Consider the following 15,425-nt stretch of genomic DNA (forward strand, 5'->3'; position numbering starts at 1 on the left):
TCTCCAAAATGTGCTGTTACTTTCCTTGGTCACTTTCTTGGTTTCTGTGCTTGTGTTTTTGCTTGTTTTGTTTTTTGTCTCTTTGCGTTATAAGGTAAGCTCTGTGAGAACAGAGGCCCCATCTTTCCCATTCAGTGTTTTCTACCCCACATCTGATACAAGGCCTGGCCCTGGTAGGTCCTCGGGAGACTTTCGCTGGAAGACTGAGTCTTCTGACAGAAGATGGGGAAGATGAGGAAGACAGTGGCTTTCCCAGATGCCTTAAGAACGCTGACCCTGCACCGTGCTCAGCTGAATGAGGCTGGAAGCAGCCAAGCCCGGGCAGGGATCTGAGGTCACTGGATGAGAGCAGACAAAGGCTGCTGTCCCGTGTCTGGAAGGGCCCAGTGCCCGGCTTATTTGGCCAGATGTTCTTGGGAGTGTCTCATTGTCACCTTTGGGTCCATGACCCTGGCCTGTGGCAGGGAGCCTCCCTTGTTCTTTGAAGATTTCTAGCGAGTGTTTTAGGGTGTGCCTTTAAGTGGCTTTTGTGCACTGTGGAATTTGGCTCCTGACAGCCTCATTTTTTAACGGACTGTCTGAAGCCTGGTTTTGTTGTTGGATTTCGCTTTCTTTTCTTATCTTACTCCACTGACTCTCCTGTTTCAGAGGGCATCCCATGCCGATACCAAGCAAATTCTCCCCCTCTGAGAAGTCTGCTGGGTGTTGGGCAGCTGGGGAATGAGGCTCTGTGGGGAGGGGAAGTTTTCTCTTACGCTGTTCTTGTTGGAGCTTTCTTTGAGTATTACTAGTAGGAGAGGGATTGCAGGAATGACTTGGGACGTCAGGACTGATCTGTGTAGGAAATCTGGAGAATAAGTGACTTTGGACTGCAGGGTGCATGCTGGGGAATCCTGACCTCAGTTTCCGCGGGTGTTGACTGGTAACTATTGGTTTCAAATGCGAGATGGGAGTCTTGCTCTCCCCATGTGTGGGATGTGCCCCGTGGGGCTGTGTTTTGTAGGCAGTGAAGTTAAGGCTTGCCCAGAAAAATAACATGTTTTCCTTGCCTGGTGCTTGAGCTGTTTGCCCGATGACTGGCTGATTGGCGGTTTGGGAAGAAAGGAGACACTGGTTAACTGGGGTGTCCGGAGGATTTTTGTGTGTGTTTGTGTGAGTGGTTTCTTCTGTTTCTTTGGAAACAGTAGAGGACGGATGAGGAAATAGCAATCATACTACTACTTACAACTGAGTTTAAGGTCCTTGAGGCATCTTCCAAACATTAACTTGATGTCACTATTTAAATAATGCTATCACTTCGAGAAGACCAGAAATCCTTTGATGTCAGTATTGCAAAGGGGGATAGGAACACTGAGGGCTTTGGAAATAACTGGAAATTTTGGCATCCTAACTCATATTCTAACGACTTTACCCTGTGCTGTGTTTAGTACAGAGGCACTTAGTGGAGGAGATAAATCAAGTCCGTGTCTAATCAAGGCTTTCTTTCAGCCTTGATGGAAAATGCTTTTTTGAGATTAAAAATGCCTGACACATAGGATGTGATGGTATGTGAAAGATATGCTTTCATTATATAAAATTTTGACTACCCCCAAGCAGTAAAAAATTCAAAATCTGTTAGGCTTTCCACATGTATAAACCTTTCTGCCTCGGGAGGTGACCAGATTTTAGGGACAGAGGTATTGGATTATTCATCTTTAACTCCCCAGTGCCCCAAGTTAGGAAATGTTGCTATTATTGAGACATCATCTCTCCATTTTCTCAAGAGGTTGAAATGACCAGATCATTGATTATATTATGACTTCCTTTTTTTCACAGCTAACGGACACTTCATGCATTATTCAGAAGTTTCTTGTTTTTGGCCAGGTGTGGTGGCTCACGCCTATAATCCCAGCAGTTTGGGAGGCTGAGGTGGGAGGATTGCTTGAGTCCAGGAGTTCAAGAGCCTTCTGGGAAACATAGTGAGACTCCATCTCTATTTTTTAGAAAAAGTAGCATTTTTAGAATTAAATATCACATGGGATATTTGGGGAACAAAAGGAGAGAAAGAAAAGAAAAAAATAAGGAAGAGTGAAAATAAGAATAAGTGTTAAGATTAAGAAAATGTAGTGTACTAACGAAAATGTAATAATGAAAAGAAGATTGGACTTTTTTTTTTTTGATAGTTCAAGTGGAGAGTAGGTATAAAGAGGGTGTCACAATCTGTGTCAGTCTTATATCCAGTGCCTCCAGGTAAGCCTAAAGCACCTACTGATAAGAAGGCTGAGTTTCTCATCTTATCCAGGGGCCTTCTGAACTCTTCCTGCCTGGCTGGGGTTGGGACTGCAGGGACAGGGTAGCCAGGCACATATGGGGACGTGGCCTTGCCAGCAAAGCACTTTACTTGTATTCTATGGCCAGGAGCCATCTTCAGGAAGGAAAACAGACATGTGCAGCTCCATCCCCAGCCCCTCCAGCCCAGGATGAGGAGTTCCTCTTGCCTGGCTTGCTCAGGTTCCAACAGCCACACTTTACGCCAGAGTCACGTGACCTATTACACCCGTCTGTAGGCTGGCAGCGATTTAACTTTTATAACAACTGTGAGAAGTAGGTATTGTCATTGTTGTAAAAGAGCCCAATGCAGTGAAATGAAAAACAAACACACAGACAAAACCTACCCAAGCTCATAGGTTGACTGGTATGTGGCAGAGCCAAGTTGGAACGCAGACTTGTCTCCAAGGTCCTTCTCGAGATCACGTAGAAGATAAAATAATTCTACTTGGGAACCTTCAAGTAAAAAGTTGGCAGATCAGGATTTGCTTGATAATTGCTAGATTATCAGAGAATCATCAAGTCAGGACCTCTTAAAAGATCATAACCTTCAACGTCCTTTGGAATCTTCAATCTCTCAACATATGCCACGAAGTGTATACATAACTCTGTGCCATGCGCCACCTCTGCAAGTCCATGTCTGCAAGTTGAGTGTACTATAAAAACAGTAACCAACATTTCACAGCACTTTACATTTATGAGGTGCTTTCCTAAATATCCCACTTGATCCTCCCAATGTCCCTGAGTCAGATAAAATCAGTATCACCTGTAGTGTCTTTTTATAGGAGAAAATTAATATTCAGAGGAGTTAAGTAACTTGCCTAAGATCCCACAGCTAATTAGCAAAGGAGCTGAGATTTAATTGTTTATTTTCTAACATAAAATCTGGTCTACTAATCACAATGTTAGGCTTACCATAAATAATGCAGTTTTACTTTTTCAGCATTAAAAGCAAAATAAAGCCTAAATTTAAAAAACAAGCAAACAAAATCCTTACTCCTAAAAGAATTAAAATATTGCTCCAGGGGTTATATGTGTGTGTGCAACTTGAACTGGCATCTTATTATGAGAAATATTTAGCTGTAAAAAAAGAGATGATATGATATTTGATGTAGTTAATGAAACAGTCTTGCTTTCTCATGGCCTCTGAACTCTCAAAGTACTTTACTAAAAGTACTTTATGGTCATTAAAATTCTGCTTTCCACCATAGACATCTGGGCACGCTTCCCTTTCCTACTGGAGAATCATTGCCCAGAGGGCAGGGACTGTTTGTGCCAAGCCTTCATTCTCCTAGCATGGGGCCTCATGCATGGTAGGTGCTCAGTGACGATGTGGGGAAGAAATGAATGAATGAGACCCGTGTCCTTGGTTTCTGATTCTGCCCCTGGTGCGTGCCCAAGTTGAACCGTGTTTGAACAAGTTCACTGTGATGGGTAATCAATCACTGTCCACAGGCCACTTTCCCTGAAGCAGTTTGTGAACAATGCCCCATCAAGGGCAGCCACAATTTCCCAGTGTGGATTTGGGGGCTGGCCTTTTCCCTTCCCCTTTCTTCAGCCTTTCAGTAAGCATGTCTCATAGGCCTTCTCCAATGCCCCTGCTGGGTGCTGCCTGTACCCTCTTCCCCTTTTTTCTTTCCCTTTCAGAAGGATCCAGGTTCTGGGTTTTTCCCAGCATGTGATCTACACTCCCCTGAGCAAAGAGACCATATTCATGCCTAGGAAGGACTCCTAGGTTTGGGAGCACAGGGGCATTTAAAGAAATCCTCTTTCCCTTTTCATGCTGATTTGAAGTATGGATTTGAAAATGGTGCTGTTGTTTGGGGACCTGAGCCCTGGGGCATAAAAAGAAAAGTCCCTGCGTTTGTTTGTTAATGGCTTGGACCTTTTGATGAATTGGAGTCTGGCACAGTGTTAACCTCCCGTGGGTAGTGGGGTTCAAGGAAAAGGCCTTTTCCTTCCATGTGCTTTTCCCAGAGTGTTTTAGTGGATTAGCAGGCTTTAGTGAGTGATTCTTTTGTTTAGTAGGAAGTTGAGAAAGACATGAAGGACTTTTCTAGTCCATGGAAATACTCTAGGAATCCCCCAAAACACAACTTATTAGGTGGGCATGGTGGCTCACACCTGTAATTCCAGCACTTTAGGAGGATGAGGCAGCAGGATTGCTGAGTCCGGGAGTTTGAGACCAGCCTAGGCAACACAGGGAAACGATATCTCTACAAAAACTAAAAAATTAGCCGGGTGTGGTGGTGCACACCTGTGGTGTCCCAACTACTTGGGAGGCTGAGGTGGGAGGATCCCTTGAGCCCTGGAGTTTGAGGCCACAGTGAGCTATGATCACTCCAGCCTGAGTGACAGAGAGAGACCATGTCTCAAAACCAACAGACAAACAAACAAAACCCACAAAACCCCACACAGCTTATTTCTGCACTTTAAAAATGTTTAATGATCCTTCACTCTGGTGAACCTTGTGCAGAAAGGTGGGCCTAGAGTTTTGTAGTTGCTTCCTTATGCAATCAGTATCCTCCTCATGTTACAATACGAGCTAGGCATGAGTTTTGAGTCTTAAGCTTGTTTATCAGGATGAAAGAATCCCTGTAAAGTGTGTGAATAGATATACATATTTATATATATTATATATAAACTTCTCAATAAGAAAACAGGCCAAAAGAAAAAAATATGTATATGTGTGTGTATTTTTGCTCTTTTGGACTGATTAAGCTTTCTTACTGAGAAGTTGGTTAAGAGGCAAAAGTTTCCCTAATACGTATTCTGTGAGTGGAGGGCTAATGGTGCCAGCAACGTTAAAGCGGAATTTAGAAGCTTGTGATGTTTTCTATTTAAGTACAAAAAAAAAAAAAAAAAAAAAAAGGAAAACACATTCTTTATGTTGGAGCTGTCCTCTCAGTAACAATAGAAAATCGACAAGGCAATTATCACAAGTGGAAAGGCATCGGAGCAGGAGATATATTTGTATGTTAGGGCAACTCTTTCTTTTGCTACTGTTGAGTCAACACTGCTCTAGATAAAGGTTATCTGGACAGTGGGAGCTGTAGGTGGCCAAACCAGATCATTTACCTAGAAAAAGCCACCTTAATTGATACCAGCTTAGTCATCTCTCTCCTCTATGGATTGAACCTGCAAGAGTATGCTTATGCTTAGTTTAAGTGTTGGCAACAGACCCCAGCCCTCCCTCACACTGACAGGGAATGATAATTTCACATACTTTTTTGAATATTCATAAAGTTTTAATTGGCATTGAATCTGGCCTTGTCATAAGCTTAACTTTGCCCGAGTTTTTTAGAGTGCTTAGAAAAGTATAAAGAGGTGGGGACGCACTTAGTCCCTTTCATCTCTTCTGTATGTGGTCTTTGTTTTCATTGCCTCACTCATCCTGTTGTCTTATTCTTAATTTGCCTTTTACCCTAAACTGGGTGGCATGGGCGAGGCAGTTGTGGGTACTTACACTCTAATTATTCTTGCAAAAGCCACACTATTGGCTATCAGATCAGGAGACTCCAGTGTTGCACAGATCCAGCCATCCTGTGCATTGCGGAATATCCCATATCCCTGGCCCCCTCCCACTAAATGCCACAGTGACCCCCTCAGTAATAATAGCAGTCAATAATTGGCTTCACATATTTCCAAATCCCCTTACTGGGCCACCCAAGGAAATGATGCCTTTTCCAGGCAGACAGATGAAATGTGCCTTTTGCTAACATTTAGAACGAGAACCTTGTTTGAATGATGAGAGCATCTTCGGATGGCATAAGATTTTTGCCTTAACACGGCCTTTAAGTGACCTCCTAGTACTGTCAATTGTTCGCACGCTTGACATTTGAAGCAGAATGTGTGAGGAAGCTGAAACAAGGCTTCGGTATATTTTTACCCTGTGTTCAACGGACACCGTGAGCTGTCGCAGGCTCAGAACACAACTGCTGGCTACTTTAGAATACAACCTGGGAATGCCCCAGCTTTCTGCTGGGATCAAGGGAAAAAAGCACCCAGTTTGATACCATCATTCTCAAATGTCTTTCAAGAGGAAGTCAGTAGATGTCATCATAAGAGTTAATGGTAAGATGAAATAGTCTCTTCCCGGTTTCGCCGAAAGCAGAGTGGTCTGGCTTGGGCCTCACTGGGCTTGATGCAGTCTCACGTGTGGTAGCTCACATTCATGCAGAAAAAGACACATTTTCAGATGTTTTGAGTATGACTTCAGCCCATACATTGGATGGACCAAATGTATGTTGTTGCTGAAGATATAGATACTTATCTAGAATAAAAATCCAAAAAAACCCCCAACAATATCCAATAAAAATCATCTGCATGTGTGAAAAGAAAACTAAGACTAGACTGAAAAGTTGTGACTCTTAAGAATATTTAAAGAGATTTATTTTACATGAAAATTGTTTAAAAATCAAATGCACTCAAAATGCATTGAAAAGTATCTATCTCGAGGCAGAGTAGTACCGTTTGGGAATGTGTTCCAATTCTAAAGAGGCAAATTTTACTGTAGTAAGGCACAAAGGGAGAAGAGAAAACTGTACAGCTGACCTTTTTCTTAGATTTTCCAAAAGGCAAGCTGCTTTTCACCAGTATGAAGAATGATCCAGTTTTGCACTGAATTTCTTTGCTATCATAGTCTTTTCTCTCAGGAGTTCATGGGGGCAGTTATTTTAAATTACAATGAAATATTTTCTTTTCTGGAAAAATAAAGATGACAGTGTCAACCCAAACCTTGGCTATGTTTTGTTCTCAGTTTTCCTTTTTGTTTTCTTTCCTTTTTGTGCACGGTGACAGCAGGTAAAAAGGAAGAGAGTTCGCCACCATTCGGCGTGTTTTCTGAGGTTATGTTAAGTCCCATTAGAAACAAGCCAAATTATTTGGTTACATTTAATATTTCCTTCAAAACCTAAGAATCTCTACACTAGTGTTTTGTTAACCACACACATGTCAAATAAACTTTTTTTAAGAGATGTGATGTCAAATAACCTTTTTTTTAGAGATGTGATGTCTTCTGCAAGAAAGTGTATTGTACTAGATGGCAACAAGGGGACAAGGACCTAAATGCAGCTCACATGCATTCAGCGACTTACTCAACAATGTCTCTCATGCTTCACACAAGTGCTTATTACCAAGTATGTTCTGAACTATTGAACCCATAGAGAGGAAAGCTATAAGACAGGATTATGCGAAACAAAAATCAGAATTAGCCAGTAACTTTGAAAAAAATACCTCCGATCTAAAGAAACATATGGAAAACTTAAAAAAAAAAGAAAGAAAGAGGAATCTAACATATGAAAACCCAATCCCACTGGAATGTTTTTCTATACACAGCATAAACGCCACATAAATAAAACCACAGACCTCTGCAGAGGTACGTGAGAGGAGGTGAGCCCCCAGCACTCTCTCCTGTTAGGGCCCCCTCTGGGAAGTAAGACCCGGGTTAGTTTCCAGAGACAAAAGCTGTTTGGAAATCCTTCCTCCTGGGAACAGTGGGCCTCATTGGAGGGGAACTTCTGACAGCCCCTAAGCATAACACAAAGTGTGACGCAATCCCAAAGGGGGCTCTGATTCAGGTTGTAGGATTCTGAGCTTTTGGGATACCAGGGGATGGCAAATGTCTTTGAAGAACAGGGATATTTTTCTGGTTTGAACAGAATAGTAGTCTTTAACCACAGTGTTATGTGTCAAGTTCAGGCCTTCCGGGGGGAGACTACTGGCTCTAAGCTGCCCAGGAACACATCCTCTTCACGCCAAGTTCTGGTGAAATGTTCGCTTATAAGGTATAGTCCCACTCTTGGTCTTGTTCCCTGTGTAAATCTCTGGTTTGAAAACCTTGTAGCATTCAGGCGTTTCAAGCTTGAGGGCTGAAATGTCACTTTTAAAGCAGGGTTAAAAAGGTCACACAGCTGCAAATAATAATAGCCCAATGAAATTCAGATTCTGACAGCAGTCCGCTTCAAGAATAACACTGCAACAGGAAACAAGCCCACTAGATCCTTTTACCAGTAATGCGGTAAGAACTCTACTGATAAAATGAGTATATGCGTGTGTCTGTGTGAGAGAGACAGACAGACAGGCATAAGGAAACAAACACACAAAGAGGAGAGAAAGGCACACACTGAGAAATAGGCTCGCAAAGAGACAGGGGAGATGCCCACAGAAACAGAGAGAGACACACACAGACACACAGAAGGATTCAAACACACACACAAAGTAGCTGATTTTCTTGGATGGAAATTCAAGGTGTTTATTTTTCTATTGGAAATTGTGATATTCAGGTTTGAAAAATAAAGATATATTTGAAATCCAGAGGGCTTACTTTTCTCTTAATTTACAGTTAGCTCCCAATAGTTATGTTTTCACGTAATACCTCTTTGAATGGTCCTGTTCTACAGTGTTTTACTACAATGGCACTGTTTTGCAGATGAGCAAATAAGATAATGAAAGATGCAATATCCCTCCCAAAGAAAGACATTGTTAGCTCCAAATTGCATATATAATTCCTTCCCAACAGCTAGCCACATGTGGGGATAACCTACCTGCATCCTTGCTTTGCAAGTAGAACCAGGCATCTTTGAAGAAAATAAATAGAGTGTGTTTTCGGTGAATGTGTGTTGGGTTATTATTGTGTGTGTCCCCTTGCCCTTCTGACAGATGTATTGAGATAAATATTTGCTTTGTTTCAGAAACACGAAGTGCAAATTGGCCATGGCCTTAACTAATTTAATTAATAAACAACATTTGTTCCCAGGAAGAAAGCAGGATTGATGTGGAGTGTCACACAGTGTGACTGACTTAAGGTGCTCCTGTTTTCCAGCTGTTTTTGGCATTTCAGGAAGGTCCAGTTTCCTCCTCTGGAACCCTTCTGAGGTCTCATAAGCTCAACAAAGCAGCACGATCTGTTTCATGTGAGTCCTGCCAAGAAGGCTCTTCCCACACTCACAGTAGAGTGATAAATGCTGACAAATGTTGTCAATATCACAATTAAAATTCAAGCCCCCCTTTCAGATCTATAATGCATTCATTTCCAGATTAACAATATCAGAGGTGATGGGGACGTAGCCATATTATTGTTAGTGTTCACTGATACTCACGATTTCAGGTCGTAACTTTGAAGTTCCTATAACTTTGGGTATTTAAAAGAGTACATGCCAGGTTTTCAGATTAGAACAGCCCTTGTAGTGTCTTACTATTTACTATTGCAAATTCAATATCACTGTATGAGTCCATCTGCTGTGAATGGAGGAAACTTGTGCCATCCCACTAAGATTAGAGTTTGATGTTAACTAGGGATTAGTAATGACTTTCTACAATTTACATGGGCAAACATCACTCTTGGCTGATTACTGCAAACCAGATGATGTCAATTTTCCCCCTCTTTGGGCTTAGTTGTTACCCTTAAGTTTACAATAGGTATTTACAGTATACTGTGTAGGCTGTCCACGTTTTCAGTATCATTTGCTTTTTGCAGTGTTTGCCTTTCGTGAAATGGTATTTCCAAGTATATCCCTAAATGGCTGGCAAAGCATTTGAATGGATTGCATGAGCCATTGTGGACAATTTCCCATTTTAGACCAGGAATTTGTGGGGTCAAACACTGAACAATGAAAGAGATTCTTGCTCATTGTGAGGCCAGAGGAATCCAGTGGCAATCGAGGGTTTGAATTGTAAATCAAGCTTGTCATCTCCTTGTCAACCATGAAAAACCTCAACTCACTTTATGTACTATTAGGGTTTGTTATCAGAGTTTTTTTGTTATCTTCCCCAAATTTGAAGGAAATTAAACTTAGGGGGCATTTTTTCTAATTGACTATTGAATCTGAATTTTGTAAAAGAGGAACAAAAATGAGTACTGTTTAGAAACTGTTAAATGATGAGGCAGCATCTGCCACAATTATGACAATGTCTAACCAAAGAAATCAGACTACTCAGTGTCTTCCAAAGGTGCTTCATGGGGACCATACTCAGCCCACATGTGGTTAATAAACTGGACTTTAATGATGTCAATGTCTATGGCAACATTAACAGACAATTTATAATGAATTAATATGTTTACTTGTGAGATTGAATAAAACTAGATTCACTCATTGTTTCTACTGAAAGCACCTTTGACTTTTTTCCATGAAATCTGGAGAGATTTCTTCTCTGGCCATAACTGTCAAAGGTAGACTGAGTGGTCCCCAAAACTACCTTCCTCACCAATAACTTGATTCAGGGCAAACACCGTTTGAAAACCACTGCCTCAGGAGTGGAGAATAGGCAAACTGTTTGGGGCAGTGTATTGTGATGATTCAGGATCATTATCCATTCCACAAATATTTATTGAACGCCTACTATGTAAGCTTTATGCAGTGGAGCTTAGGGTATGGCAGTTGCCAAGCAAAACTTGGTTCATTAAAAAATCCAAGCCAGTAAAACAACTGAATGGGAAATGAGAGGATGAGGACTGAGAGAGAACAGCCTTGTTCAAATCCTGTCTGAGTAATTTGCCCCCACCTGATGAATGGTTAAAGAATCTATGCAGGGCTTTATTTAATAAGAGTCTGTTTGAGAGAATAATTATTACAATATGTGCTAGAAAAGAACCATAATAATAGACCATAAAAATAAACCATGGTTCTTGACTAATACACTAGACCAGATCATACTCGTTGATAAAAGTAATAAAGCCTACATGGTAGGGAGGTACCATTTAGAAAAACTATCGCAAACACCTACACAGAAAGGAATTAGCAAGAGAATGCTATTTGCAGAGGGCTAAATGTGGGAACTGCAGGGCATCAGAATAAAGCAGTTGAAGTTCACACACTTATATATACACACCCACTCACTTCAGACCTTATTAATCACTGAAAACTTATTTTAGCAACTGCCACTCCACTTGAAGACTTTTATTCCAGTATTATGTTGCTAAAACATATTTGGTCCATGGGATCCATGGCATGTAATACATTGATACAGACTCACTTATGTTTTAAAATAAAATAGTAACATAACAATTGTAACTCAGTAGAACCTATCAATGACTAAACTCTAAGTGATTTGAGGACAAATTGTATTTCTCAACTTGTGTCTTCTGAGGCATGATTTCTTATACTGACATATCTCAGTGGCTAACAGATTAGATTGCTCGTATTCCTCTAAACATAACATCCACATCATGAAGACTCAGTGAAGACAGTAGAATCTATGTGGCTGAGCCTTTTGTTGTCTTCAAGCACCAGCATCATCCTGTAATTCTAAAGTATTTGCTGCAGCTCATATGCAAATGCAGCCATTAATTAAGATAAGGCAAACAATGTTGACATCAAAAAGAATTGCCAAAGTATTAGCATTATGGGCCTGAATTTCTGGGGAAGGTCAGTACTTTGGTGGGCCGGGGATTGGGATGGGGTTGGATTATGGTAGAAAAATACTTTCTCCTCATACTTAAGTGTCTGGGCTTGGTCAATCTCTTCCCTACTTTGGCTTATTAATGAATCTCTTTAAACTTTCAGCAGTAGCACTTCCAGTCTTGATCATTTCTGTTGCTTGGACATTAATCTAATTATTATAATTAATTACCACTTTCAGATGTAGGCCATAAATGTGCACATATGAAACTTTCTCATTTTACCGTCACATCATCTAATGTTACCTGGTAAGAATAACATTCTACATTAGCAACTAAAGCTCTTAAGTGGCATCCAAGAAAGACTCATCTTAGGCAAATAAGATAGTACTTTATATTTTGTAATTTTATAAATAGATAATATTTAATATTAGAGTGAGGTTTCAGTAACACTTTCCCAAAAAACCCCGGCAAACAACACACGAATATACAGACCTTTCTCCATAATTTGAAAATATCTACCAGGCTCCATAGCCAATATTAAGAGGAATGAGGTTGCTGAAGGTTGGTTTTTATACCCCTCTTATTAAGGTATGGGCCTTAGGCATGGAGTAATTAAATGATCTGGCAGTGGTCAGGCAGAGGAAGGCTACAGAGACAGAGAAGTTCCAGGAAAGCATTTACATGAATTTACTAGAAAACTAAGATGTAGTTAATTAATGGATAGCCCGACAACTCTGTTGTTTATTTTGTCTTGGATCAGAATCATTTTCTCAGCTTTAAAGTCACCCCTTATTTTGAGACTTAGTAGTATGTTCTCAGTATTCCTAGTGGGGAAGAGAGATGCTGTATGATCACAGATGGCAAAATCAAATGAACAGTGAAAGGTGAGAAGTTATTTTAATTGCTCAACACTCCCCAGACAAGGGCAAGCAGAAAGATCCCAAAGATACTTGTGTTTCTTTCTTCTTCTAAATATAATACAGTAAAGGATTTTAAACAATATGCTTAATACAGGAAAGCTATAAAATTATGGTAATCTCTGTATTCATGGGTGGCCAAATGGAGAGTGAAAATGCGTCGCTCTGTGAAAGTTGTATAATTGTGAGAAATAGTGGTTTGAATAGGTTTACATTTTAAAATTTCCTTTATATTGCTTTAAAATATCTGACTGACAGTGTTATCTAAGGCAAGACTTTTCACTTTGTGCTTCAGAAAAGTGAAAGTATACATATATTTTCCCAAAGAATATTGCCAAACATATTAGTGTTTGGGGGGGAAAGGTGGTAACGATATACAAAGTACCATATAATTGGTTTGGGTTGAAAGATAATGAAGCTTCCTTCAGACAAAGGGTGATTATTCTATGACTCCAAGTAGAACTTCCTATTTCAGGGGACAAGGTGACTTGTGAATCCTATTGGAATCACCTACAAGTGGCATTTTAAAGAGGCAAATTACTTCCTGTGTGCACAGTAGAAGCAGTAGGTTTTAATTCAGTAATATAGCCATATACTGTTAGCAGTAATGTAACACACAAGTATAACTCTAAAAATGGTAAAAAAAAAAAAAAAAAAGGGGGTATGACATAGAAAATTATTTAAATTGTGTAACTTAAATAACTAAATGCGTATCTCCTATTATATATATATACATACACACACACACACACACACACACACACATATATATATATATATGTTACTGTGTGGATTGGTAACCACAAAACCATGTATGCTATACTTATATTGGCTTTTGGGAGGATTTGCAAAGGTAATTTTGACTACATTCAATTTTTGCCTAATGTATGCGCCTTAGAACTAACTACAGCAGGGTGTGGTAGCTCATGCTTGTAATCCCAGCACTTTGGGAGGCCAAGGTGAGAGGATTGCTTGAGTTCAGAAGTTCAAGACCAGCCTGGGCAACATAGCACGACTTTGTCTCTATTTTTATTAAAAAAACGAACAAACAAAAACTGAACTGCTACATGAGAAAAGACTACAGTGTAATTTAACGTGTGTCTGATGTTTATTTTTGAGATGGAGCAAGCTCTGTCACCCAGGCTGGAGTGCCCTGGCGTGATCTCGACTCACTGCAACCTCCGTCTCCCGGGATTCAAGCAATTCTCCTGTCCCAGCCTCCCGAGTAGCTGGGATTGCAGGTGTGCACCACGATGCCTGGCTAATTTTTGTATTTTGAGTAGAGATAGGGTTTCATCATGACGGCCAGGCTGGTCTCAAACTCCTGACCTCAGTGCTGGTTACCTTAGTGATCCACCCGCCTCAGATTAGACTACATTAGCAATCCAACATTATGATCCGCCCGCCCCAGTATCCCCTCATGGGATTACAGGCATGAGCCACCATGCCTGTCTGATTATAAGATTTTTTTCCTGAAAGCTACCTTATTCCAGATGATGTATTTGGATCAGGGCGCAGCAACCTTAATCTGATATTAATTTCAAGTCAGCTTATGAGGCCAAATTAATGAAATATCCAACGTAATGTTTTTGGAATTTTTTGAATTTCTATTTACTCCTGCGTAACTTGGATAACTTTTGTTGAGGCACATCAAATGCCTGAGATGAGAGGGAATTGAGGATCACGGTTCACCACCAGAATTGCTTGCTAATCTGGCGCCACAGCTACTCTGTAGTCCCTTGGGAATGCTGAAGCTTGCTGGGGTGATTGTGGGCGTCTCATTTCGCCTGTTGCTCAGGGGTGGCCTTTTCACACTGGCAGTTACCCAGTGATTGCCACCCCTCTTGCTGTCCTAAGAAGCAAATCCCAAAAGCTTTCAGCAGTACTGAACAAGGGTTGGTGTGCGCTTTGCCTGAGAACCTTCCTCCACAGGTGTGGTCTTCCCTGGTAGTAACACCCACCAGGTGGTTTTCCACAGGGAGGATTTCTGGTGCGACCACCCCCATAGCAGTTTTCTTCCAAGTACAGTTAGTAGGCACTCAAGTAAAGGACAATAGGAGCCCAACCTAGGTGAGCCCAAAGAACTACAGCCAATCAGGGCCTGTGCGCATTCGTGTTAATGTTCTGCTCATCTAATTTTGGTATTGGCATAGAAAGGGGGCTCTGAGTGATTGCCTTTCTCATGTTGCTCAGGTGGAAGCAGAAGATATTCATGGATTTCTTTTTTCCTTCCTCCCTTTCCCTCTGATCCTTCAGATTTATGAGGAATCCAAGATGAATTTGGAGCAGGAGAGGCCGTTTGTCTGCAGTGCCCCAGGCTGCTCCCAGGTGAGTGTGCGGATCCTCCATGCTCTGACATGCAGAGCCTACTTTCCAAAAGGGAAGCAACTCTCACCCGGCAATCATGCCCGCCCTGGGCTTTCCTTCTTTACCAAGACACCACCAAAGTCCCCCTCCCCATCAGTATCGTGATCATCATCATCTTCATCGCCATCATTATATTCTGTTTTGAATAGTTTGAAATACTTCCCTCTCATCCCCTGAGAAGTAGCAGTGTTGGGCATTTCTGCCCTTAACTTCCTCCTGGAAGCAAGCCAGGTGTATCCTGCCCAGCAAATATGCAGGGCCATCATTTCAGAAAGAGGGAAGGAGAGTGCTTACTTTTACAAAAGCCACTTGAATATACTGGCTGGGCTTCGAGATTACTGATGAAATAGCTTAATATCACAGGTTAAATTTTATTTTGTTTTATTTTCCAATTTGAGTAAAAAAAACCCCAAACTCCCTATAACTCTTGTAGAGTCTATAGTTTTCCTACGTATGTAAACTTTAAGAGGGAAATTGTCCTGCTGTGTTGGACT

General features: G+C 41.0%; 1 protein-coding gene across 3 annotated transcripts in view; it reads left to right on the forward strand.

The window, feature by feature from the left end:
* CREB5 (cAMP responsive element binding protein 5) overlaps positions 1 to 15,425 on the forward strand; it is a 416,185-nt gene that overhangs the window by 63,089 nt on the left and 337,671 nt on the right. For all 3 annotated transcript variants that reach the window (XM_050783192.1, XM_050783193.1, XM_050783194.1), the window contains exon 2: positions 14,821 to 14,892. In XM_050783192.1, the coding sequence (XP_050639149.1) occupies positions 14,839 to 14,892 (54 nt within the window). In that variant the 5' untranslated portion in view covers positions 14,821 to 14,838. The remainder of the gene's footprint in view (positions 1 to 14,820; positions 14,893 to 15,425) is intronic.

The sequence above is a fragment of the Macaca thibetana genome, chromosome 3 (genome assembly GCF_024542745.1).
Source record: "Macaca thibetana thibetana isolate TM-01 chromosome 3, ASM2454274v1, whole genome shotgun sequence".
NCBI lineage: Eukaryota > Metazoa > Chordata > Mammalia > Primates > Cercopithecidae > Macaca > Macaca thibetana.